Source organism: Ips typographus, linkage group LG3, assembly GCF_016097725.1.
Source record: "Ips typographus isolate SLU linkage group LG3, UJ_Ityp_2.0, whole genome shotgun sequence".
Taxonomy (NCBI): domain Eukaryota; kingdom Metazoa; phylum Arthropoda; class Insecta; order Coleoptera; family Curculionidae; genus Ips; species Ips typographus.
This window is the reverse complement of record NC_138424.1, coordinates 3,645,225-3,670,593: the sequence shown is the minus strand read 5'-3', so window position 1 is coordinate 3,670,593 and position 25,369 is coordinate 3,645,225. Positions and strand designations below refer to the sequence as shown.

Below are 25,369 nucleotides of genomic sequence, written 5' to 3'. Positions count from 1 at the left end.
TACACAGATCCGCCCAGTCAACCCTTTATCCATGGCTATACAGAAGGGACGCACGTACCCGCCGGAACAGTTCAGAAAATTTCCTGCACATCTTCAGGAGGAAACCCCCTTGCATCTTTAACCTGGTACAAAAACGACAAGAAGGTTAGCCTTATCTACAAACAGTCTAATAATGTTACAACAAATCTCCATGTAAAATTCCAGATCCACTCTACCACGAAATCCACAGACAAATCAGTAACAGCTGAAATAACCATCTTAACTAACATCACAGACAACGAAGCCAGGTATCGATGCGAAGCTACTAACTCAGCTACAGAAATTCCACTTTTCGAAACAATCACTATGAGTGTATACTGTAAGGGTTTCATTAATAATCAAACTCAAACCGTTCTTATTAAAATAACACATTCAAACAGACCCACCTGAAACAGTCAGAATCACGCAACAGCCTGCAGATCTTCAGCCCAATCAAGAAGCGACCCTCGTCTGTGATTCTAGCTCCAGCAACCCTCCGGCCAAGTTGTCCTGGTGGAGAGAAGGTATTCCGGTGGAGGGATTCCAAAACTACACCAAGCAAGGATTGCACGGAGGAACAGTGTCCACAATTGAGTTGAAGATCAACGTAACCGAAGATATGAATGGGATCGAGTACGCATGTCAAGCTCAGAACGAAGCTCTGCAACGCAGCGCTCACGACTTAATCAGCCTGAAAGTTTTATGTAAGTGAATACGAATTTTACTTGTGAAATAACAAACCATCATTCTGTATTTAATGCTGTTAATCAGTAGCCAGTTAATAAATTTCCTCCGGAAAATCCTTAAATATTGATGTATGGTTGTATGTGTATGTTTGACACATTTGTCTCTTGTAATACAATTTATACTTGCATATACGCTAATAATTCTTTTGTTTACAGACAAACCGATTTTCGACAAAAACAACGAAGAAAGCGTAACAGGAATCGAAAACGAACCCTTAATAATAACCTTAAGAGCAGACGGCAATCCGGATAACATTGCTTTCACTTGGACTAAAGACGGCTTACCTATCACTCAAGCATCCTCATCGAATGGGGGTGAACGAATCGTTTCCGATGGCCCAGTGCTGAACATAACTAGGTTAACTAGACACGATGCCGGAGTCTACAACTGCGAAGCTTTAAATTCCCAAGGCAGCGCCATGGCTTCAGTTAATATCTCTGTTCAATGTATGTGATGGCTTTTACTTAAATTTAAGCTTGTTTCTAAATTGGTTTACCTGGATTTTAGATCCTGCCTTCATAACTCAGACCAGCGAAACTGTAATAGTTAACCCTAAAGAGGATGCTACGTTGTCTTGCACTGCCGATGGAAATCCTTTGGCTGATGATACTATAACGTGGAAACGAGATGATTTTCCAGACTTTGATGCCAGAACCTCAGTAATGTACGACAAGAACGGGACGTCTTACTTAAGAATCACCCAAGTGACCCGTGATGACCTGGGGACTTTCCAATGTATTGCTAATAACGGAGTGGGAAATGCCACTACTAGAGATGTTCTGCTGATTGTAAAACACAAGCCTGAAATTAAAAATAGTCCGTCATTATCGAAATTTGCCAGTGATGCTGGGGAAACGGGAAAGGTAATATGCAGAAGTCAAGGTTCACCTTTGCCTCGACACACTTGGGCACGAAATGGTAACACTATAAGTGCCAACACCACCGGAAAGTACTACACTACCTACAATCAGGTAAGTTTCTTTAGGCTATCAACTATCAATGTGATGACTTACCTCTACCACAGGTCGATCAGTTAACATCAGAGTCCATCCTGTACATTACTCACGTGACATCAGCAGACTACGGCAACTACGAATGCGTTGCTAGAAACGACCTGGGATTTGCAACGATTTCGCTGCGATTGGAAGTGACGTCAATACCCGATATACCTACCATGTTGGAGGTGCTAAACTTCACCCACGATTCTGTTCTGTTGTCGTGGACGCCAGGATTTGATGGTGGTTTGACTCCATCCTACAAAATTCGATACAGAAAGGTTCGTGTTTTGTCTATTTAATCAGAGCTCAAGATGTGAGCGTTGATGGGATTTCAGGCGAACGATGACGGTTACAAATACGAAGATGTACGACCTGCAAACGCCACAACTTATACGATTAAAGGGCTGGATGTTGACACGCAATATGTGTTTTCCGTAATGGCCTCCAATAAATTGGGCAACAGCGATTATATGCCTGATTTGACATCCATCAAAACATCTAGTAAGTGTATTTAGTACTAATTGTTCCTTTTGTTTAGTTGGTTGTTGAGTTTTGATTAGGTATACCTTAATTGTATAATTGTAGATTTTTCTATCAAAAGATTTGAGACACATAAGGAAGAACTAATTTGAGTCTGTACTAACATTTCAACTTCTTTTTACTAACCAAACCCAGATAAGATTCCTCCGTCCTATTCGAGTCCGAGCCTGGACGAGCGAAATCTGCGTAACTTTCCCGGTTTCCTGGTGATCGTGGGCACAATAGTGGGCACTTTACTAATCCTAATGAACGTCTTACTAATCGGCTGTTGTCTGCACAGACGCGCTAAAAAACGACCTTCAGGTAATTAATCCGATTGTTTTTCATTTTAGCTTTCGAAGGGGATCAAGTGGAAAAGGTCATGCCTCAGGACATGCTTGAAAAGGAGGACTTGTCCCGAATAATGATTATTAGCGTCTCGGTTATCGGAGTCGTTTTGCTCGTTCTTAACATTGGCTTAGTAGCCGGATGTATGTTAAAACGAAGGGCTAAACGAATTCGAGGTTTGTTTTTTTTTTTTTTGGTAAAGAAAAGAAATTTTTGGTTAATTTAATTTTGTATGAGGTCTACATGAAGCAAAACACCAGAATAAAGTCACGCTTTTAGTTATAATTAAACTCATACATATTTAATTAAAACATTTTACGAGGAACATAGTAAAACATTGTTCCTTTTTTTGCGACACAGAACAAAGCAACCAGACCGGCAAATCAGCTACAATAGAGATGTACGCTCCGAGCAGTTACAACGACACAATGACGGGGGAAACGTTGTCGTCGGTGAGCGAGAAAAGTGAAACATACTCGAACGAGGGCAGCAACACGGAATATGTGGTAATTTTAGCTACGTTTACACCCTTATTTCAACACCACTTAACTTAAAATTCGCACGCAACAGGAGGACAGCAGGAGCAAACAGGCGCCAAACTCTTATATTATCGAACAACCGCCTCCGGTGGATTATCCCCCAGGTGCGTACCCGGTGTACGAGATGCAAATGGGAGGCGTTACTATGAACATGGCCCATAAAACTCACACTCTTCCCCATCCGCACCATCATCACCATCACATGCATGACACCAGGCCGCGGTCACGTGACGACCAAAGTCTGGGCCATTACGGGCCTGGTATGGGCATGTCAGGTGTGTTACCCTTTTTAACTCACTAATTTTACTAAGTTCCCTATCTAGCTTTGTAACTTTTTTGTGTGTATTTTTATACTAATGATTTTTAAACCCTGAGCGTCTAAGAATACATACTTTTTATAAAAAAATAGTTATTTACATTACTAGTGTGGTATTGGCATGACGAGGTCGTAGACCGAGTAGACCACACGAGTTTTTTAAATTCTATTCTCTAACTTTGAGTTACGTAATGAGAGATTTTACAGCCACTAGTGCGATAATAACTGTACCGTACCATGCTAGTCATAGATAAATAATATTTTCTAAAAGGCTTTTGCTTGCCAAAGTGACACATAAGTGTACTCTAGGTGGCGGTGAATAAAAGCTACATTGGATAAACCAAATGGTTCCACATTTCTCTAAGATAAGTTAACAGCAAGAAAAATATTGTTTTGTTTGTGTATGATGTTTTTGGTGGGCTATTAATACTGTCTGATCATACAAAATCACAAAAAAAAAATGAAGCATCTACTTACAGGTAAATCATCATACGTGAGCGCCCCCACCCCAACACCACCAGCAGATGGCAGCTACTATAACGTCTCGGACCGGTATTTGTCATACCCGCCACCTCTAGATTTCCAAACCGCGCCTCCAATCCCCGCCCACCCTCATCTACAGCACGGCATGACACCGGCCACGCCCCCGTTGCCGTCCAATGGCTCGTTGCTGCGTCATCAGAGGCACGTGCCGCCCCCCGACGTTCTGCATAACACCAGCCAGAACGCTCAGATTCTGCAGGCTCAAACGCTGACTCAGAAACGGGAACTGACCAGTTTCGGTAACGGTTACGGAGTGAACGAACAGGAGGGACATCTTGTCTGAGATCAGGGGGGCGTTGACATTCTATATGTTTTGTAAAATTATGTGAGTGCGAGTGAAAGAGTGGTGTTATTTATTACGCGCGCAGCTCCAAATGTGGATGGGCGTTACAATCAAAAAAAAAACTTAAGACTGGCATACGTTGTTCTGTTTTTCCTGTCTACAAAGAGGCGTGGCCCGGACTGTAAATGGGTGTGAGTTACATCTAGGATCCCCCTCTAGGAGACGTGGGATGTCCCTCGAGGATATGTTTTTTGCTCATTGCTGCGAAAACTGATTTGAAATTAACTGAATACTGCCTCCATGATTTCTTTTTTTACGATATTAATATTAATTAACTAAAATGTGGTCAATTGACCTCTGCGACGTAACTGTGTGCTAACTGATAATCAGTTGTTAAGGTGAAAAGTGTCTATGTGATCCTTAGATAGGTAAATAAATTTAGGGAATAACGTGTTATTTTTGCAAACAATAATTGAAAATATTATGTCTCGTTTCTGGAATTAACATATTGTTAATGACTGTTTAGTGTATATAGTTTTTTGTACATACATAAAATTCTCAAAATTACTTCGTTATATATATTATATTAACTAGTCCAATGGAACAACCAAAGTAATTTAGTTCGTGCTTCTTTTTTTTAAGTTATCTGGAACATTTTAGGGAGTGTAAATATATTTTTTAATTTTCTTGTACTTAAACGCATTTACTTGTTGTACAGTCCATTTTAAGCAATTTCAAGTTTTTAACAAACCTATCGGAATAAATATTTTTTTAAGTTTAGTTTATTTTTTGGTTTTGTTGCCTTTACCTTTTAATTTCCTCGGACGAATAGGGTAAAAGATATCGACTACCGTAGCATAGTTACTTACTATGATATTTCAATAAGTTGAATACAAAATTTGCTTTTAAAGTCCTAAGTGTATATTGCGCACCATAATATACAGAGCGAGCGAATATATATATCAGACTGTGATTTTGTAACGTTCTGTTTTGATTGGCTTGACGGTATTGAGCAGTTCGTTTTGCCCTACAAGGATTGTTACTGCGAAACATAAACCTTCCATTTCTGCCAAATAAGTTGTTACTAGGTAAAAAAAATATGTAAAAAGTGCCTTTAAAAGATTTTGTGAAAATCTGCCAATGAGTGTACATAAAGGTTTTTAATTACGCCAATTTTTAAGAAGCTTTTGTATGCGTTTACGGTTAGGATAGGTTAAACCTGTCTGGTTTTGCCTCTCTGGCCTGATTTTGTTTATTAATAACTGTAAGCACTGTCCCTGATGAGACTGAACGATTTTGGATCCCGTTATCAAATCGGAATAAAAAAGATCAAGAATGGCATCGGTCCAAATATCAAAAAAAGAAAACTCAATCTCAATTTTGCGAGGACTAATTTTGAATTTTTAAATATTTATCGCGTTGTGTACATAATACTAAGGAAAAATCTAAATATTAATATCTGTGTCTATTAAACGATAATCCTGTAATTCAAAGTCAAAATCCATAATGTTTTGGCTTTGAAACAACAGAGGAGTCACCGGATTCTAAATCTTGGTGGGAAGTGAGTTTTTTAACTGTTACAATAACAATAAAGAATGAATGCTCATTGTAAAAAATGTTAAAATGTCCAGTCAATAAAAACTTGTATGTATGTTTACCTTCATACTAAAATATTGTTAAAAATCTACGAAATATAAAGTGAAACCATACACAATGTTTTTTTATCACCCCTTTTAGTTGTCTTTAAAGGTCGAAGTTATCCTTTTATCACAGTATATCGATGTTATATCTTTAGACTATTATCTTGTGTTTATTGGTCAATAAATGATTTATGGCCTTAATAACCTTGAATTGTATAATACAGTAGATGTTAAAATTCTTTGAACTCTGAATAAATCTAACTTTTGGACAGGTTTACACGCGCATAACTACAGAATGACCACAAATGATCAAAAATTTCACTAATCTAACCTTTCTCCTTAATTGAAAACCTACTCATAAAGCTTGTACCATATTAGAACGAAATAATTTAGACTTAAAATACCTTTGAATTGAAGATGAAGAATCGCCTAATTGGAAACTGCCATGACTCAAATACAACTGCTTGTTGGTTTAAATTAAATACTTTAGATTTATGAAGGATTTTGATGCATTTCTATTTCTGATAGCATTGATGGCTAAAAAACATCAATATTGCAATATTAGCAAATTGTCGCTTCCTTCCTGATTCGAAACAATGAAAACCTTAGCAGAGACGCAAGGTCGCCGAAAAAAAAATTGTTCGGTGCCAGCATTGAAATTATAAATGCGAATTTTAACGACAAAGTTCGACGACCAGCTGATTTGAATAAAACACCCTTGAGACCGCGCTTAACGCCCACTGAAGGGTGTCCCTACCACCTACACCCGGAAAACAAATCTACCCATATATGCAGGCGACATTCATTCGATCATTATCATATCACCACTGACAATTTGCCGAAACAATGAAGATGATACTTTGGGTTCCGTTAGTTATTGTTGTTTCGGCAGTTTTAGGCATAGAAGCCCTTAACAATTGTAAGTATTTTAAGTTTAAGTAGAAAGTGAGTGACTAAACAGTTTGGGGTGTACAGTTGCAGATACTGAATGTGGCCGAATGGGAAAGGGGAGGAAGGGAAAAATTGTGGGTGGACAAGACGCTGGAAAATCGGAATTTCCTTGGATGGTATCCATTACACGTAGGGGAAACCACTTTTGCGGTGGTACTCTAATTAGTAGAAGTCACGTAATGACTGCAGGCCATTGTTTATGCACGTAAGTTTATAATTACATTTTTTTCTTAAAAAGTGTTATAACATTATTTGATTTGAATATTTACCAGTAACGGTCAATTTTATATGGTGAGTTTAAATTTCTCTTAATTAAAACAAACATACCTGAAATTTCAGTGGAAGTGGTGATAACCATCTGTCACCAGACAGTGTCAAAGTCACAGTAGCCCAACACGATTTGACCAACACCGATCCAGAAACCTATGAATCGCTTGTCAAATCCGTCATAGTCCATCCTGGATACTCTTGCAACAAAGTCCAAAACGACATTGCCATTCTGGAACTAGTAAAACCAATTTCCTGGACTGAAAGGTTGCTACTAATTACCACTAACCTGTTATTTTATAATACATTAAATAATTCCAGTGTCATTCCTGCTTGTTTACCTACTGGGAGTCCTGAAGAAAAGTCCTACTCTACCTTCCAGGATACTCTGGCCACTGTAGCAGGATGGGGCTGGACTAAAGAGCATCGAGGCAATGGTAATTTAACCCCCCTGATTTAAGTAAATTGTTGTTTTGATATGATCGTTGTCTAGGTGCTAGAGCCACTGTGCTGCAGAAGGCCAAAGTACACGTAATCGAAACGGAAAAGTGCAGAAGTTGGTACAAATCGCAAGGAAAAAAGACGAAAATCCAAGAGAGCCAAATCTGCGCCGGACACGAACAGGGTGGAATTGATGCCTGCTGGGTAAGTTTATCGTCCACAACGAAAAACGTTGCTAAGCCAAACATTGAAATACAGGCAGACAGTGGCGGTCCCTTAATGGTGGACATGGACGCCCCTGACAGAATGATGGTGGTGGGTGTAGTCTCCACTGGTATCGGATGCGCACGCCCTTATTTACCTGGAATTTATACAAGAGTGTCAGAATTTATTCCTTGGATACGAGGAGTGGTTAAAAAGTAATTTCGAAGCGAGATAAAAATGAGCAGAAAGACTGAGAATTTTGCTTTAAATGTGATTGGAATCTAGTCATTGATACAGTATTAAATTTGTTTAAGAGATGCAATGTGTTTTACTTTTCTTTTGTTTTTCTGGAGAATATAATAAAACATTTAGATTAATTAAATTTTGATGTAAAACGTACATATATTTTTCAATGGGATTTTACTATCTGAATACTAAATCGTTCTATGAGAACAGTTCCAACCAAACCTGTCATATTTAATTAAATAAAGTTACAACGCGCACAAACATTAATTTAACTCGAAAGAAAATCATTACCTCACTTACCTTTATTGCTGAGTGTGGGTGATGGAAATGTCCCCATTGAAAACAAAGTCACCGTATAAATATCACATATATGAAACATCGGACATTAAAGTTTACTGCTCCAATTAAACGCTAGATAACCATGAACCATATTTCCAACCTTTACCCATTGCAAGTGAGGCAATAATGACTTCTTTATCGCAGATTTTCCTTTTATGAGCACTCATACGCACTTGCGTATAGTCATTGCAACGTTATACAGATTGGCAGATAATTTTCTTTATACTGAAGCTGCCTTTTATGGTACTAAACTGCCGCATCACGAAGGGACTGCATTTTTTTGTCATCTTGAAAATACACTTTTTTAAGAAAAATGCTGCAATTTCTTGAAGATTCAGTGAGATGATAGCCTGCTTATGCACTCTGGTTATTTATTACAAGAGACTGAAGAAGCAGATGCTCCTACGTCAAATGTGTACTAATAAATTCAGTTAATTTGATTTTCGAGCTTTGCAAGATGCTGTCGGATAAGAGCTGAAGAGTGAAATGGATGAGAATCTAATGCAAACAGTCACGAAGTCTTTGCTAATATCCCCATCTCTCTCTCTTTAGTGTATTTAAGTGGGCCCTTATTCAACTTGCTGGCTGACGTAACCGTCGACCTTCAAAAAAATCACTTTCATTTTCAGATTGGCCAACATCAAAATTAAACTAAATAATTAGTTGGTCAGAATGATCTAATGAAGATTCCACGCTGGTCACTGGGGCCAATTAAGTTCTACCCTTAAAAGGCTGCAAAAAATCTACGTAACGGCTATCAGCATCGCGCGATGCATCTTGATTGATTAATTAATCTATCTAATCCGCTTTTTTACCGTTCGAGAGACTGTTAATTGCATTAGAATAAAAAGTGGATCGACATTGTTTTTTGAAAATGTCACGGCTCTCGAAGGGAACCTGTTTAGGCTTACCTAAGCTTAACTAACCCCCAAGGGTTGAGCAACCTGGACAAAAGATGATGCACGGGCCTAATAAAAATCCCCTAGTTTGGTTTGGCATTCGTTTAACTGCGAAAATGCCAATTTTTAAGTGAGGCAACCGTCATGGTAATGTACAACCTAAAAGGCAAATAATTTTAATTAAAAGCTACCAGCCTCTCTAAATTGATTTTTCAAAATAATGGTTTTAGAAAAGTTGCGCAACTGAATTGGCCTAGGTTAGGCAGAAGTAAGTTACATTCTCATTCGCAAGTAGAGGAACGTAGATTTTGTAAGTAGGAAGATGTTCGATGGATCGACAGATATGATCTTGCATGACGAGTCGTTAAATTGAAACCACTCGGTGAATATCATCATCTATGATTAATTCGTTAAGTAATCATGATTTTGAACGAACTCACTTATAAAATGTAGTCTTTGTGTTTTAGTATTAGAATAAAGGAATTTTGCATCCAACTAAAATTCATAACACCTTACTTAAAATTTCAGTTTTAAGAGGATAAGAAGATGGAGACGCCATACCGTGTACAGGGTGATTGATTGAATTTTGACCACCCCCTTAACTTCCCTAATTTTGATTTTAGCAAAAAACGTTAAATACAAAACTAGTAGATATTTAGGTCTACTTTATTCTTAGCTAAACAGTTATTATACAGGGTGTCCCAAATCTGAGTAACAAACCAAACTTATGTTTTTTTAAATACAATGACTAACTTTTTATCCGATATTTGAATTCTACGTCAAATTCTAGGCCTAATTGATGTAAAATGTCTGTATCAATATTCAACTTTTTCCGCAGCAGCATCTGTTATACTTATTGTATATTAACAATATTGCCTCGACTATGTGAATAAGGGTTAATTTGGTTACTCAAATTTGGGACACCTTGTATAATAATTGTTTATCTAAGAGTAAAGTAGACTTAAATATATACAATTAAGTTGTTACAACTAGTTTTTTAACTAATATCAAAAATAAAAAAGTTAAGGGGGTGGTCAAAATTCAATCAGTCAAGGACGCTGCTGCAGAAACAGTTCAATATCTATACAAACATTTTACATCAATTAGGCCTAGAATTTGACGTAGAATTCAAATATCGGATAAAAAGTTGGTCATTGTATTTAAAAAAACATAAGTTTGGTTTGTTACTCAAATTTGGGACACCCTGTATAATAACTGTTTATCTAAGAATAAAGTAGACCTAAATATCTACTAGTTTTGTATTTAACGTTTTTTGCTAAAATCAAAATTATTGAAGTTAAGGGGGTGGTCAAAATTGAATCAATCACCCTGTACATGTAGTAAACAACCATTTGGCTCACTTTTCGTGGATTTGGGTGCTGCTTAACTTCCTAAAACAAACAACAGTTAGTTACAAAAAAACTGAACTAGAAACACTATACCTGATCATCTACTGGACATCTCTTGCAATATTAACTGTTCAGGCAGGATCCACTTTGAAGTTTCTAAAACAAAAATTAGTAATTTTGAAAATAACAAATGAATAGTAGTACCAGATATAGTAAAATTATCGATACATAAATTAACCGAAATTCTTCTTTGGATTTTCTTCAGTATATCATTTCTTCCTTTAAAATCTTCGAGCATTATTAACATTGACCTAATATCGATTCCTAAATCGAGTGACAAACTAAAAACTGTCGATGCGATTACCTAATGCAATGAGAATCACGAGCCACATGTAAGATTTATTTCCCTCGGTTATTGTCTTTTGAGACAGTTTAGGTACCGTTACGGAACGTTTACGAAATGGTGTAAGTATGGGGACGTGACTGCGCTATTTTGTTAACAACTGTCATCTTACGGAAACATTAAATTTTAATTAATAATAATAATTCTGGAAGAGTGTAGCTCGCATAGAAGCAATATGGCGCCCCAGCACAATATTAAGATTACCGAAGTGAATAACTAATTAACACATATTCTATGCAATTAACAGATTCCTTTGACGATTACTGAAAGTGACATTTGAAAGAAGGAATATGCGACACATTCAAAGACATTGACCGTACCATTCTAGTACCCCGTACATGCCGTATATTGCAAGTTGCCGCAAGAAGACGATCCATTTTTATTAAACGTTCTTGGATAAATTTAGATTGTCTACTTTAGTCCGAGCAAATTAGAATCTAACACCTTTAGGCCTACATAATAATTATATGATCGCCATCCCAAAAATGATCAAGAACACTTTAGAAACATAAACGTTTTTAGGCAGAAACTTGAAACAATATCCAAAATTAATTTAATAACAATTGAGTGGTAAATGTTACCCAATTCATCTGAATTGACCGGACTAAAGAAGAACAACAACGACGTATAGATTTTAAGGTACCGCGAATGAGCGTGGGTTCCCTCCACAAAATTCCCATAGGGGCCGAATTCCTTCTCCCTTCTGCATCTTATGCGTAGTTGCATAAAAATCTAAACGAATTTTGATCTGAATACATGATCGCAAATCACGTTGGTTTTCGTATAAAAGACGAGCTCATCATCCGAAGATTCATTCAGCCATCGTCAGCTGTTCGGGAACAGTTCAAGTTTTAATAAAAAAAACAAAAACTGTCACATCTCATATGAGATAATTGTTCAGTTTCTTAAAGTTTTTTTGAGTTTTGTATTTGTGTACCCCAAACTTCTAGTCAAAATGATAAAGGTGAGTATTCCTTTTTTATTTTTTTTGTATAACATTCTCTTCTTCAAAAAGTGTTCCATCATTTTTTCTTATCTTTATTCTTATTTGAAAACACCTCTAAATTATTTGTTAAATCAATTTACAAATTTTTTTTATTTTTTAATTCAAAATATACTACCCACCCACATCTTCTTTCACTTAATAAAAAATTTCATTGCCTGCTTCAACTATATTTAATACTTTGAGAAAGCTTATTAGAACACAATTTCATTTTTTACACAATGCTGTTAATTTTACTTACTTAATACTCAATAAATTTTCTTCCATTTTACTGAGAAATAAAAAATTATCTTAAATACAACTTTAATGAGTTCTTCTTCACCTCAGTCTTTACCTCAAAAGGAATTATATACCATTTAATGCTGGTCGTTCACATACACCCTTGGCTTGTCACCATAAAGAAAAACTGTTACAGTAATGTCTGTCTATAGTAAGATAAATTGAGTAAGGCAATTTGGAATATGTTGAAGATAATTGTTGCAAAGCATCTTACTTAATAGCTTTAATTTATATGCACATTTTCCTTCACTTTTTTAAGTATTGCAGATGTTAGTGTTGTGAAATTTTAAGATTTTCCACGTCACCACTAATTTCTCGATTTAAATTTTACCATTTAAGGCGTTTAACAATACACTTTAATCATTAACTTTTCCAGTTCTTGCCCTGTTTGTTGTTGGCTTGGTCCGTAGTAGCACGACCGGAAGCACCACTTTACCTTCCACCCAACGGTAACGGAAGTAAGTTACCATAACCAAAATTGTAACAAATTAAAATTTACTTTAAACTACAGATGGTAACGGTTACAACGGTAATGGTAACGGCAACGGTCTGAACGGCAACGGAAATGGTAACGGAAACGGTTACATCAATGGCAACGGTAACGGCAATGGACTAAATGGTAACGGTAACGGAAATGGTACGTTGCCATTTTGATCTATCCAACATTGTTTAAGTTTTAAATCACATTAGGAAACGGATATCCAGACGTCGACAGTGACCAAATACCCGGAAGCAGCTATCTACCTCCTAATGGTAATGGTAACGGTAATGGTAATGGCAACGGCAACGGCATTATTCCAGTCTATGGAGTTCCCAACGGCAACGGTAATGGCAACGGCATCAATGGTAACGGAAATGGAATCAATGGAAACGGTAATGGAAATGGTGTTAACGGCAATGGAAATGGAAACGGCCTCAATGGTAATGGTAACGGAAATGGCCTACGACCAGTTTACGGAGCTCCAATCAACGGAAACGGCAATGGCAATGGTATCAACGGCAATGGAAATGGAAACGGTATCAACGGTAACGGAAACGGAAATGGTAACTGCACTTGTAAAATTTCGAATACAATTTTAATTGATTCAACTATTAAGGCAACGGTTTGAAACCAGTATATGGCCCACCAAGGAACGGAAACGGTAATGGAAATGGAAACGGTAATGGAAACGGCAACGGTAACGGAAACGGTAAACAGTCTCTACTATAACTATTTGCAATCAAAATTTAACTAACAATAAATTAATAGGCAACGGATTGAGACCAGTATACGGACCTCCAAGAAATGGAAACGGTAACGGTAACGGCAATGGACTCAACGGTAACGGCAATGGACTCAACGGTAACGGCAATGGACTCAACGGTAACGGAAATGGACTCAACGGTAACGGAAATGGTAAGCTATGCTTACAACTTAAAAGTACAAAAATTTAATAATTTGGTTACACAGGCAACGGACTGAAACCTGTGTACGGACCCCCAAGAAACGGAAACGGTAACGGAAATGGTAACGGTAACGGTAACGGCAACGGACTTAATGGCAATGGAAATGGTAACACATTACTTACAAGTTAGAAACAACAAAACATTAACCATTTGATTATGAAGGCAACGGATTGAGACCAGTGTACGGACCCCCAAGAAATGGCAACGGAAACGGCAATGGCAACGGAAACGGTAATGGTAATGGTAATGGAAACGGTATTGCCCCAGTCTATGGACCTCCCAACGGTAATGGTAACGGTAACGGCAACGGTTATGCTAACGGAAACGGCAACGGAAATGGTAACGGAGAAGAAGCAGTGACGGTATAAAACGCTTTATTTGCAAAAAAAACACAGTTTAAAAAATCGACCATTAAATCTGTTTAGGAACCCGCTCAATACCAATTCCAATACGACGTAAACGACCCAGAATCCGGAAACGAATTCGGTCACAGGGAAGAAAGAGACGGCGAACTCACCACTGGAGAATACTACGTGCTGCTCCCTGACGGCAGGAGGCAAATTGTCAGTTACGAAGTTGACTCCTGGGGCTACAAACCTACTGTGACCTACGAAGGTAAGATTTTATGTAGTTAGCTAAGATTGACTTCAAAATTATATTGATTTAGGCGAAGCCAACGGCAATGGTAACGGTAATGGCAATGGATACCCTGTAAACGGAAACGGCAACGGCAACGGTAATACAAATTTCAGAAAACACTTATCACAGTCTAAGTAATTGTATGATTATCTAGGAAATGGTTACGTTTACAATGGTAACGGTAATGGAAACGGCAATGGCAACGGAAACGGCAACGGCAATGGATTAAACGGAAACGGCAACGGCAATGGATTAAACGGAAACGGCAATGGATACAACGGCAACGGTAATGGAAACGGCAACGGTTACAACGGTAACGGGAATGGGAACGGTTACAGGAATGGCAACGGCAATGGTAACGGAAACGGCAATGGTAATGGTAACGGCAACGGTTACTATTAAATGCAGTCAATTTGCAAATATTATAATGAAACTCGCTAGAGATTCGGGTTTATGTGATCTTGAGAACTGATAACTATTTTAGGGACTAGTTCAACTTCCTAAAATACTTATCCCAACTCTCTTATAGTCAAAGTGTTCTTAAAGAATGCTTTTTTTTCTACTAGTTGCCAAAATATTATTAGAATGTTTCTATGTAATTTAATTTTTAGAGTCACTGTTTGACTACGCCATCTTAGTACTTACAGGGAACTAATTTACACTATTCATACATAGTACCTTGCAGTTTATTTGTTAATATGTCATTATTTATTAGCTAGTTTAAGAGGATATAAGGATGACTGACGACGACTGCCATGTTAAGGAACTGATTTATGGAAAAATGTAATCATTTAGTGCATCGTGTATATAGCCATATGTATTTATTTGAAATAAAAATTTTCAACAATACCACTATTATTTTTTCTCATGTTATGTTAATTCCCACACATGACTCAACCAGCATAATAATCAGTGCATTCCTCAGACAAGGTGAGTATTATCAGAAAGATGAACGTGAAGCTAACTACAACAATCGTGTGTGTTAATCTGAAAACTTCTGAACAATTAATTCGTTATCTGTTATCAGGAATACATGACGCAACTGATAACCATGTTATTTTACAGTGTGTTATTAATTGCTAGCTTAGTTGAACAGGTTCAATAACAAAGCGCAGTTATGTTAAAATTTGTGGAAAACGCCTTTTTATCATTACAGGAAAAAGAACGAGAAAAAAAGCAAGAATTAGAGGTAAGTCTCCAATACAGCAAATTTTCAAAAAGCCTAGCCTAATCGTACACATCATCAGCGAGCAAAGCAGCTAAACAGTCAACTAAAAACCAGACTTAAAACATTGGAGGAAGAAAACAAAGAATTGAGAGAGAAGTTTACGAAAAACGAAGTAGACATTATCACCAGAAAAAACGAACTGAATAATCTGCTCCAAACATTGAAAACTGAGAGAAGAGCAGCCTTGGAACAATCTCAACGCCTGCAGATATGTAGGGAACAAATTGACTCTGTAAGTTTTTTCTTAGCATATTTCCATATAAACTCGTTTGGTAATTTTGTCACAGATTAATAACCTAATCGACGAACTTCGACCTGTGCAAGAACAACTAAACTTCAAAAAAAACGTCACAGAATGCTTACATGACCTCCTCGTCAAAACCAAACTACGCATAGCTGAAAGCGATGACGTTCTTCAAGAATTGCACGATTATTTAAACCGACTCGAGTATGATGTGGAAAAAACTAGAAATATGCATCGCCAAGGGATTGGACACTGGCAAGACGAATTCTTAGCCGCCAAGTAAGTGTTGACCAACAGTTTACTTCATCAAATACATGATATGATTTACAGGCTAAGAGAAGCTGATGTCATCCTAGAGTTTGATAAAATTAAACGTGAGATTGCTACCATAAAAAACGAACTAGAAGAGAAGATTCTAGTGAGTGTTATAAAGTTCTATATTACAATATGCTTGTATTCTATTAAAAACAGATAGCGGACGCTCAACAAACCGTAAAAGGGTCAAAATCAACAAGTTTGCAGGACATGAAGTTAACACCTCAGCACGAAGCTATCTTTCTAGAAGAAGAAATGATAATTACCAGATCACTGGAGCTCTTTAATGAAGTTGATTTCTTGAAGCAAAAAGTTAGTATTCACTTTATACTCAGAATATTTGTAAACATAAACAAAAACACCAGTTGAGGAAGTTAGAAGACCAGAAGAAAGACTGTGAGGCTAAAATCTCAACAAATGAGGAAATTAAAGTGCAACTTAGTGAGGTCAGAAGGAGTATGTGGCTAAGGGAGTTTGAAACTAAACAGAAAACCGAAACCTTGAAGGAAAGATATGCAAAACTGGCCGAGAAGATGTCGCAAGAATTATCAAAGATACAACGCAGTATTGAAGAGAAGGATCTAGGCATAGCCAGGATTGAAGAGAAAATCAAGGAATTACAATTACAGGTAATTAATGTAGTGCAACTAGATTAAAGCTTATATGGCGCATTGGGTTACAGAACAACTATATGGAGGAGGATTTAAAGAAACAGCCTGAAGATGTCACAGAAATTGAGTTGGAGGAGCAACGAAACGCTTTAGAAGAAGAGGTTCAAATTTTCAAAAACCCAACACGTTCAATACTAACTTTGTGTAAATTTCAGATTAGTAAGTTAAAAAAAACTTGAATGGAATTTCACTAGCTTCACCGGAATCGGGATTTGATCTCCAGTGCCAGTAGAGTAAAGCCTAAAACTAGTTTTGTGATTAATTTCTTTACTAGAACCTCAAATATACTAGAAGAAACCAAATAAACAACTCAAGACAATTTGAAAATCCACTATAATTTTTTTATTACCTTGTATATTGTTGGTAATTCATCTTCTTTAAAACTTTTAAGGTGCTTAACAAACGTAATTCACCACGATGGCCAGAAGTATACAGTCTCAGTTTGAAATTACTTAGTTTCCTAATGCTTTTAAAACTCCAGGAAAAAAATAATAATTTTTCTGCTCTACAACTATTTCATGTACAGGGTTATTCACTATAAATTACCCATCCCTTATCATCGTTATTATTGCTCCTAGAAAAAAAGTTATACATGAAAATTGTAGAGTTTAAACTGAATTTTCTTAAGATGCTTTCCAAAATTCATTCATTCATAAGTTCGTTTGTTGAGTGTTAATTATTAAATTGCTTAAATGAATTTGTATTTTTTATAACCAGTTTATCATCTGCGAAATTGTTTGCTGTTTTCATTGCTACTTGTGCTCACATGTTCACAATACCGTAATTACATTAACTGAATTATTCTTTGATTAATAACTCAATAACGGTTTAAGATAAAAATAAAGTATTATATACTTTTGAAATCAGAAAAAAATCGCCTTTTTATAAATGCAATAATATACAGGGTGATCCATTTAAGAAACCCTCTAAACTGCGAGTAACTGAATTTTGGATAGCATCTTAAGAAAATTCAGTTTAAACTCTACAATTTTCCAGGAGCAATAATAACGATGATAAGGGGTGGGTAATTTATAGTAAATAACCCTGTACATCATCAACTACTTAGACATTTCCATCGTTTTTAAAGTGTGTTGAGAAGTAGTTTGAACTCAAGGAACCTTATAACCGATTTACTACTACGAATGTAAAATCCGAAATAGGATCAAAATGATTGTCCTCCAAACGTACTCAATTATCTAAACAGAAATTTGGCCTGGAATCGCCGTTACAAATTGCGATAACAAAAAACGGACCTGGCGCAACGTAAATGTCATGAAGTGCATGTTTATTTGTGCACAGACGCCCTTGCACACCTATAAAGTATTTACGACCTAATACCAGGCACTAATCAATGACTATTTTTTTCTCAGGACACGATATTTTGGGTGTCGCGTTTACGTAACGCACAGCCCATCAGCTGACTGGCTAGGAAAATGTGGGTCAAAGCTCATTGCCGCCAAGAAAACTGGTCCATGTGCCAGAAAACCACACGTAACGTCATGTAATATGCTATTTATACCTCTACAGTTATTTTGCGAGTTTTTCAACAAATTTTTGCGTATAAGTGGCGCTTATCCTGTTCGTATATACCGCTTACCCTAAAATGTAAAAAAGATTATTATTCCAATATCAGTTTCGCTGTTATTTTTTTTATTCTACTCATCATGCTTCAATAATCCGTTACTCTAATTTTAAATATTTTTTGAAATTGGTATCCGGTTCGTATATGCCGCTCACCCTAAAATGTAAAAAAAATAATTATTCCAATATATAATAGTACTGCCAATCTGAGAGCCACTGCAAAGTTTCGAAAAAATTTGTAATTGATATTGATTACTGGTTCATATTTAAGAATTAACATAGTTTATCAATTGAATACGTCTTAAAATTGAGTGTGTTCAACTCATTTATTTGTAACGTCATGTACACGTACGACCTTCTGTACTACAATACGCGATACCAGCCATTGCTGACCTTGCACTGATAAGAAGGGCGAAACGGAAAAATGTCTGATTTTGGAGAAAAAGTTAGCACGCGTGCTGTATAGACGTATTTAATACACAACGCCAATTTTTATTTTATAAAAGGTTCCTACGTAATTTATTCGACAAATGAGAGTTTACGTAGTTGCTCTTAAATGGGAGGCAGTGGTGTAGTGTAAAACATATTGGAAGTAATAATAATTAATTAGATAGATAACCTGGTAACATAAGTTCTAATGTGACAATCAAAATATTGCCTAAATTTTGAAAACTTTCCATGGTTAAAGAAGCCAAATTGCTATCTGCTGCTTTATTGTAGATCTAAGTATCTGGAAATGGCATTCATTTAACAAATATAATTTTACAGATTACCTTTTAAGGTTATTTTTAAGACCTTTATAAGATAATATGAGAAGACCGATAGTATTATGTTAGTTCGAAAATGTATAGTTCGGTTACTACATATTTAACTAGGCAATATTTCATTCACCAAACGATCAAAAGATCCCATCTACAAATTTTAATTAGCCATTTTCAATTCTTTGATATGATGGAGCTTGTAATAAAGAATGACAAGATAATCTATAAAAGAAAAACAGAGTTGCTATTTATAAGAATATGAACAAAATTATGTTCATAATCCATAATCATACTTCAGAATAGAGCTTGTATTTGCTGTTTTCATGATCTTTAAAGACAGTTAGTAGACTCCTACAGTGGTATCTTTCAAGATTGCTTTGTTACTTGACTTTAATTTGTACAGTTGTACATTTTGTGACTACTAGAGATTCAGTAGACTATTCCAAGTGTTAATTCCTTGGCGTTGAAAATTGAATTTTATGCCAACCCAACTGATACGACACTGTTCAGGATTAACGTCATAAGACTGCGTACGCACCCATCTATTTCCGTCCCGCAGCCCAGACCTAGAGCACATGACCGGCGCCCTCTCTCTCTTTACTTCACAGCCTGCGCCCCTAGTTCACTCGCAGTTCAGTGCGCGGTCCGAATACACCTTGGACTAAATCGTCGTTCATACCCTTTTAGTCAAGCCCTTCAAAAACTAACGCCAAAATGTCTCTAGCCGACCCAGTTGCTTTTATGAAGGATTTCCTCGCCGGAGGTATCTCAGCCGCCGTATCCAAAACATGTGTCGCCCCCATCGAACGTGTCAAATTGCTGTTGCAAGTACAGCACATTTCCAAGCAAATCCCTGAAGATCAGCGTTACAAAGGTAAGATTGGTCAAGTTACCGCTAGTTCTAGGTCTGGTTAAGCCTCACGATGGTCCAAGTTGGTTTTTTACATACGCGCCCATACTTTTTTTAAGTGGTTACATAATGCATCATGTCTACCTGTTCTCACTTACAACGTCATTTGCATTTAAGCTCTAGGCAAAAATATCACGCACAGGTTTAAATGATCCAGTGCGAAGTGCATAAAAGGATACCTCGTGGTCTTTTGCAGAGCCGTTGACTGAGTAGCCATTTTCTTCTTGCCACCCCACTTAACCTCGTGATGTTCTCGTTCAAGGCCTCCACGTCACTACTTTAGCATTATCGATTTCCGTTCCTTTTACTATTTGATTGTAACTTTTTTGAAAACGTGATGCTGATGTTATTGACCAGCAAAAGCGATATAAGCATTTTTCTTCAACGTGCAAAATTCAACCTTGCCGGCCAGTTATCTTCAGACGCGTGGCTAACTTCTTACTCATTCAGCGTTGCCATATTTCGCGTATAGATCCTGGGCGTCTCTCGACAACCAGGGGTCACCTCTACAATTTAATTCATTCAAATCGTAGGCATAACAAAAATAATTCCGAGCGGTCGAATTAAAGCGATATCAAAGTTCGTGTCGTAATGTCACATTCGATTATCTAACCGCGCGTACCGATCACAATTTGGCAACGTCGCTTCTGACACTTTGAACGGGTGTGATCGATAAAACTCATAAAACCGAAAAGCAAAATGGTGCCAAGTTTTCAAAGGCACGGTAATCGAGGTCTCTAGGTCACCGAAAAAATATGTAGTTACATAATTAGGATAAACTGGAGCATACAGTTAAATATAAAATGATTTAGACTATTTGAGTTGAATCCGTCGACCAATCAATGACCGGGCAAGCATGTTATCTGTCCGTGACGTCACAAATACACCGTTTTACGGTTTCAGGCCCTCAAATTTCATAATGGTTAAGGTCAAAAGTTAGGTTCGATTGTAACCCTGATTTTAAATTTATGTAATGGTGGGTTTATATTCATTTAAGATTTATCACCTAAGATTTATCATTTATGATTTTTAAGTGCGTTTATACTCATTTAAGAAGTAAAGAAACACATGTAAGATGTAACCAATTAGAGAACGTTTCAAACACACGTGATTACCATAGTTGACATTTGATAGCTTTGAACACATGCGCAATACGATTTTCACCTAAGAATCCTTACTTCTTAAATCTTAATTAAAATATAACCAATTTTCAAGGCCACTTCTTACATGATACATGTTAAATGATACGTGAGTATAAACGGAAGCGCCATATCTTATGGGTTAACCTCACTTTTAATTTCTTACTTCTTAGATGATACATCTTAAATGTTAAATCTTAAATGAATATAAACCCACCATAACAGTGTTATGGATGATTTTTTTCATATTTGCCGTACAGGAAAAACTACTTTCAGAATAACTCTTAAACTCACACCACTTCAGTAATGTAAAATATAAGCAAAAGCTACTAATTAAGAATGGTTGTAAGTCAGAATTATTCACTCTCATCTCAGTCAGAGCAGTTTAATCTGGTTTAATCAAAAACGCCCCCATTCAGAACTAAAGGAGCAAAATGCCATCTAGCCATCTCTTGTGTTCCCTAATTGGATATCATTATTGTAGTATAAACTAACAAATTACATGTGACTTAAGTTATAAGGTCTCACATGGCTCACATACATATGTGTAAATAAGGGTAGGCTTTTACTTGACTGATAATGATGAAATTTGAACCATGATAATTGAATTACTTTGTTACCAAATCATAGATATCCCATTGCATATGACCCTGATTAGATAAGATAATTGAAGTCAGCAAGTACCTATATGTCGCATTTTACTATTGTATTTCCTACAACTTTTGAATTTCATACACCTTAGTAGTAAAAATAAAAAGTAGTCTTACATATAACATTGAATTTTTGTTGTACTGTATGTACTTCATTATTTAAAGAAAATTTTAACTAATTACATGCTGTACTAAGTACCTTATAAATTTTCCAGATTGGCATTAGCCACTTGCAATCAATTGAAAAACATACATTTATCAAAACAGGAAGAAGGTTTTTTTAATAAGTTATGACCCTAAAAACTAGTTAAATAGGCATTATCAAAACCATTATTGACTCATTTGATTAAAGACTGAAAACTCTAGGGTTATTTTAGGAATAGTCATGCTGCTAGTCCAATAAGTTTAACCCAAATTAGGAAGTCTCAACAATGTAAAACACATTCCTATCTGTTTTGACCCTATTTCTAACTGCCTTAACATGATTTAAATGCTTTTACTAAAAGTGTTGTGGTTACAGAGTATTACATTACAGGCAGCAATTGAAAAGTTCAATACTCAACTAATTTAGTCAAAGTTGTCAATACCATTGTCAAAATTGTCATTATTATTGTCAAACTTATCATGCATTCTAATGAGAAAACTTAAGACATCTTTCATGATTAAAAGTACATTAAACTTTAATTTGGATTGATATTGGATGGTTGATACAACTAATTAATAAACAAATTATTTTTGAATTTTCATAAATCCACCTTGGCAGAGCTTTTAAAGAACAATTCAGAAGACATTTCACAAACTTTACTTTTAATTCTTCATAAATTCTAAAACAGGACAAAATTTAAATACAGGAATTCTCGGGAATTCTTTTAGTTTTGTTATTTTTTACTTACAATTTTAATTTTATAGATGATTTATTACATAAATAATAAAATAGTGAACCAAGGATATCTGACGATTTGTGTGTCACCATTAATTTCGGTTTTACTTGTTACCGATAACACCGTTTTGTAAAACCAAACGTTCTTGCAATCTTTCTATAATAATAAAATATTGATATTACTTACTAAATTCAAATTTTTGCAGGTATGGTCGACTGTTTTGTCCGTATTCCCAAAGAACAAGGTGTATTGGCCTACTGGCGTGGTAATACCGCTAACGTCATCAGGTAAATTGTATTTTTCTTAATTACTAATGATAGTAACTGTATTTTATGGTGCAGGTACTTCCCCACACAAGCTTTGAACTTTGCCTTCAAAGACAAGTACAAGCAAATCTTCTTGAACAACATTGACAAGAAAACTCAATTCTGGAGGTACTTCCTTGGTAACTTGGCCTCCGGTGGTGCCGCTGGGGCCACTTCCCTGTGTTTTGTCTACCCTCTAGATTTCGCCAGAACCAGGTCGGTTTCTAAAAGTGTAATTCAGTTTTAGGATGTGCTTACTAAAGTTCTTGTTTGCAGATTGGCCGCCGATGTAGGTAAAGCCGGTGCCGACCGTGAATTCTCCGGTTTGGGCAACTGCTTAGCCAAAATCTTCAAATCTGACGGACTCGGTGGATTGTACAAGGGTTTCGGTGTGTCCGTACAAGGTATTATCATCTACAGAGCTGCCTTCTTCGGCTTCTACGACACAGCTAAGGGTATCTTGCCCGACCCTAAGAACACTCCTCTGGTTGTCTCATGGGCTATTGCACAGGTATACCTTTATTTATTTAGATCTAAATGAATATCAGTTGCATGCTAAAAGTTGATATTTGAATGAAAAAACGGCTTAAACTTGAAAGTTAACATACAGATAATTTTAAAATGGCCGCTGGTCGCATTTAGTGTTGACTGGTGACCTCAGGATGACAAAACATTAATTTGCCCAACTGTCAAAATACGTCATTGTGACGTGACATTCGCTCTGTTGACTCCATAGAGCCTCAAAAGCTTTAGGAAGCTCTTAAATGTTCAGTAAATTGTCGCATTTGTCAGCTGTCTTCACTTTAAATTTTAGAATGTAAACAAATACGAATGCAAAATCGTTTATTGATGAGTCCCATGTCCCATTAATGCATGATTTTTCAATTGTTTTACTTTATTGTAGGATTTTATCATAGGCAACCAAATACATTCATAGTATAGTTCCATCCTTTTTTACTTGTAGTAAACAGAGAGAAATAGAGGCACATCATTTAGTTGACAATTACCATTACCCACAGAACTAACTGTCACTGTCAATGTCATGGGTGCCTATGATGTCGGTTTGCCTTTAAACACTTTAAACCATTTCGATTATTAATCACTTTCATTAATACACTCCTTTGTTAAATAACTATTAAATAATTTATCATTGATTCAAAAAATAAGTTCTTTATATAATTATAACAATTATGGGTTTGACAAATGACACGTGACTGAGTTTATTGTACTGTGGCACTGCTCCAACTTCTTTTGGCTGGCTTAGAAACTCAATAATCAATTTAGTTTGTATCATAATTATGGTTTTAATGGTGTGTTTTACTTTTCCAGACTGTAACCACTGTGGCCGGTATTATTTCCTATCCCTTCGATACTGTGCGTAGGCGTATGATGATGCAATCTGGCAGAGCCAAGAGCGAAGTCATCTACAAGAGCACAGCTCACTGCTGGGCCACTATCGCCAAACAAGAAGGTAACACTTTTTACTTAATTACTAAAATATTTTCATTAAAGTGTAACCAGCTATCACATTTTGCCACACATACTATGTCAGTCTTCTTAATTACGAAATTTAACGTGGTGTATGTATTGCAGGTACTGGAGCCTTCTTCAAGGGAGCTTTCTCCAACGTCCTCAGAGGTACTGGCGGTGCCATCGTGTTGGTGCTCTACGACGAAATCAAGAACCTCCTCTAAGCGTCCGATCACGTCACTCTCGCGCATTACTGTTTCGTAACACTCCATCTTCAGTCGTCGGGCTCCTTTGTTTTAGGGGCCTGATTTAGATAAAGTAATACAAATTTCGTTTTTTTTCCCTTCTCGTTATGATTAGTGTTCGTGGCTATGCCGTGTGTGCCAGAAAAAATCATTCCGAACACTAAGAAATTCAGTGTGTGTTTTATCTTTTTACGTTAACCTGAAAACTGATATTCGATATTTAATTTAGCTGAAGCACGGGCATAGCCAGGAACAGTTGTTGTAAATAAACGTACCCCAACTATTTTAGGTGTAAATTTATTTATTTGTAATGTGTATTTTCTCCCCGGTAATAAAATGCTGAAACGCCGAAAGACTCGCAAAACAACACAAAATGTAATGATATAGCCACGACGCTCCAGTAGATTTCTGATGGTTTTCGAAAAGGTATTAAAAAAGTGACTTTTGGTCGATAAGCAATGTTACGACCTGTTGATTCTTATTGTTTTATTACGCGTCATCAGATAGTTTTAATGCGGTCTGGTGATCAATAAAAAACAAAAAAATCGGAAA

General features: G+C 36.5%; 5 protein-coding genes and 2 long non-coding RNA genes across 26 annotated transcripts in view; 5 read left to right on the top strand and 2 right to left on the bottom strand.

The window, feature by feature from the left end:
* Positions 1 to 5,091, top strand: part of sns (nephrin adhesion molecule sticks and stones) — a 41,990-nt gene extending 36,899 nt beyond the window's left edge. For 3 of the 5 annotated variants that reach the window (XM_081976162.1, XM_081976165.1, XM_081976164.1), the window contains exons 8-18: positions 8 to 144; positions 205 to 358; positions 420 to 722; positions 921 to 1,211; positions 1,273 to 1,736; positions 1,790 to 2,041; positions 2,099 to 2,264; positions 2,636 to 2,806; positions 2,991 to 3,136; positions 3,201 to 3,444; positions 3,965 to 5,091. In XM_081976162.1, coding sequence (XP_081832288.1) covers positions 8 to 144; positions 205 to 358; positions 420 to 722; positions 921 to 1,211; positions 1,273 to 1,736; positions 1,790 to 2,041; positions 2,099 to 2,264; positions 2,636 to 2,806; positions 2,991 to 3,136; positions 3,201 to 3,444; positions 3,965 to 4,311 — 2,675 coding nt within the window. In that variant the 3' untranslated portion in view covers positions 4,312 to 5,091. Of the gene's footprint in view, positions 1 to 7; positions 145 to 204; positions 359 to 419; positions 723 to 920; positions 1,212 to 1,272; positions 1,737 to 1,789; positions 2,042 to 2,098; positions 2,265 to 2,438; positions 2,607 to 2,635; positions 2,807 to 2,990; positions 3,137 to 3,200; positions 3,445 to 3,964 lie in introns of all 5 variants that reach the window. The other 2 variants (XM_081976166.1, XM_081976163.1) reach the window with 2 other exon arrangements.
* On the bottom strand, positions 8 to 20,723 carry LOC145726890 (uncharacterized). Of its 15 annotated transcripts, none has more exons than XR_014177724.1 (14): positions 20,307 to 20,723; positions 19,756 to 20,246; positions 10,741 to 10,803; positions 10,660 to 10,689; positions 7,459 to 7,971; positions 7,230 to 7,407; positions 2,430 to 2,588; positions 1,779 to 2,019; positions 1,654 to 1,726; positions 1,262 to 1,566; positions 1,050 to 1,202; positions 426 to 709; positions 180 to 356; positions 8 to 122 (listed from the first exon to the last, which is right to left on the bottom strand). It is a non-coding gene; the product is annotated as an uncharacterized LOC145726890 (long non-coding RNA). The 15 variants fall into 15 exon arrangements; XR_014177727.1 differs by having other exon boundaries at positions 19,756 to 20,118; positions 20,307 to 20,321; XR_014177721.1 differs by lacking the exon at positions 20,307 to 20,723 and adding an exon at positions 9,311 to 9,457 and having other exon boundaries at positions 19,756 to 19,890.
* On the top strand, positions 6,728 to 8,131 carry LOC145726885 (plasminogen). Its single transcript, XM_081976172.1, has 6 exons — positions 6,728 to 6,870; positions 6,927 to 7,107; positions 7,242 to 7,436; positions 7,491 to 7,606; positions 7,663 to 7,814; positions 7,869 to 8,131. The coding sequence occupies exons 1-6, from the start codon at positions 6,798 to 6,800 to the stop codon at positions 8,031 to 8,033; spliced, it is 882 nt and encodes a 293-aa protein (XP_081832298.1). The 5' UTR covers positions 6,728 to 6,797; the 3' UTR covers positions 8,034 to 8,131.
* Positions 11,854 to 15,266, top strand: LOC145726882 (uncharacterized). 2 transcript variants are annotated; one of them, XM_081976168.1, is made up of 11 exons: positions 11,854 to 12,014; positions 12,709 to 12,790; positions 12,844 to 12,969; positions 13,023 to 13,376; positions 13,430 to 13,522; positions 13,582 to 13,728; positions 13,783 to 13,884; positions 13,941 to 14,140; positions 14,204 to 14,393; positions 14,446 to 14,508; positions 14,572 to 15,266. In XM_081976168.1, the coding sequence occupies exons 1-11, from the start codon at positions 12,006 to 12,008 to the stop codon at positions 14,817 to 14,819; spliced, it is 1,614 nt and encodes a 537-aa protein (XP_081832294.1). In that variant the 5' UTR covers positions 11,854 to 12,005; the 3' UTR covers positions 14,820 to 15,266. The 2 variants fall into 2 exon arrangements, with proteins under 2 accessions (XP_081832294.1, XP_081832293.1); XM_081976167.1 differs by having other exon boundaries at positions 11,855 to 12,014; positions 14,446 to 14,514.
* LOC145726883 (uncharacterized) lies at positions 15,386 to 17,194 on the top strand. Its single transcript, XM_081976169.1, has 8 exons — positions 15,386 to 15,606; positions 15,665 to 15,877; positions 15,933 to 16,168; positions 16,220 to 16,307; positions 16,361 to 16,516; positions 16,570 to 16,833; positions 16,887 to 16,976; positions 17,031 to 17,194. The coding sequence occupies exons 1-8, from the start codon at positions 15,535 to 15,537 to the stop codon at positions 17,052 to 17,054; spliced, it is 1,143 nt and encodes a 380-aa protein (XP_081832295.1). The 5' UTR covers positions 15,386 to 15,534; the 3' UTR covers positions 17,055 to 17,194.
* Positions 19,932 to 25,369, top strand: sesB (stress-sensitive B). The gene is made up of 6 exons (XM_081976171.1): positions 19,932 to 20,091; positions 23,003 to 23,084; positions 23,139 to 23,318; positions 23,379 to 23,613; positions 24,432 to 24,573; positions 24,696 to 25,369. The coding sequence occupies exons 1-6, from the start codon at positions 19,932 to 19,934 to the stop codon at positions 24,794 to 24,796; spliced, it is 900 nt and encodes a 299-aa protein (XP_081832297.1). The 3' UTR covers positions 24,797 to 25,369.
* Positions 23,435 to 23,791, bottom strand: LOC145726892 (uncharacterized). The gene is made up of 2 exons (XR_014177734.1): positions 23,711 to 23,791; positions 23,435 to 23,657 (listed from the first exon to the last, which is right to left on the bottom strand). It is a non-coding gene; the product is annotated as an uncharacterized LOC145726892 (long non-coding RNA).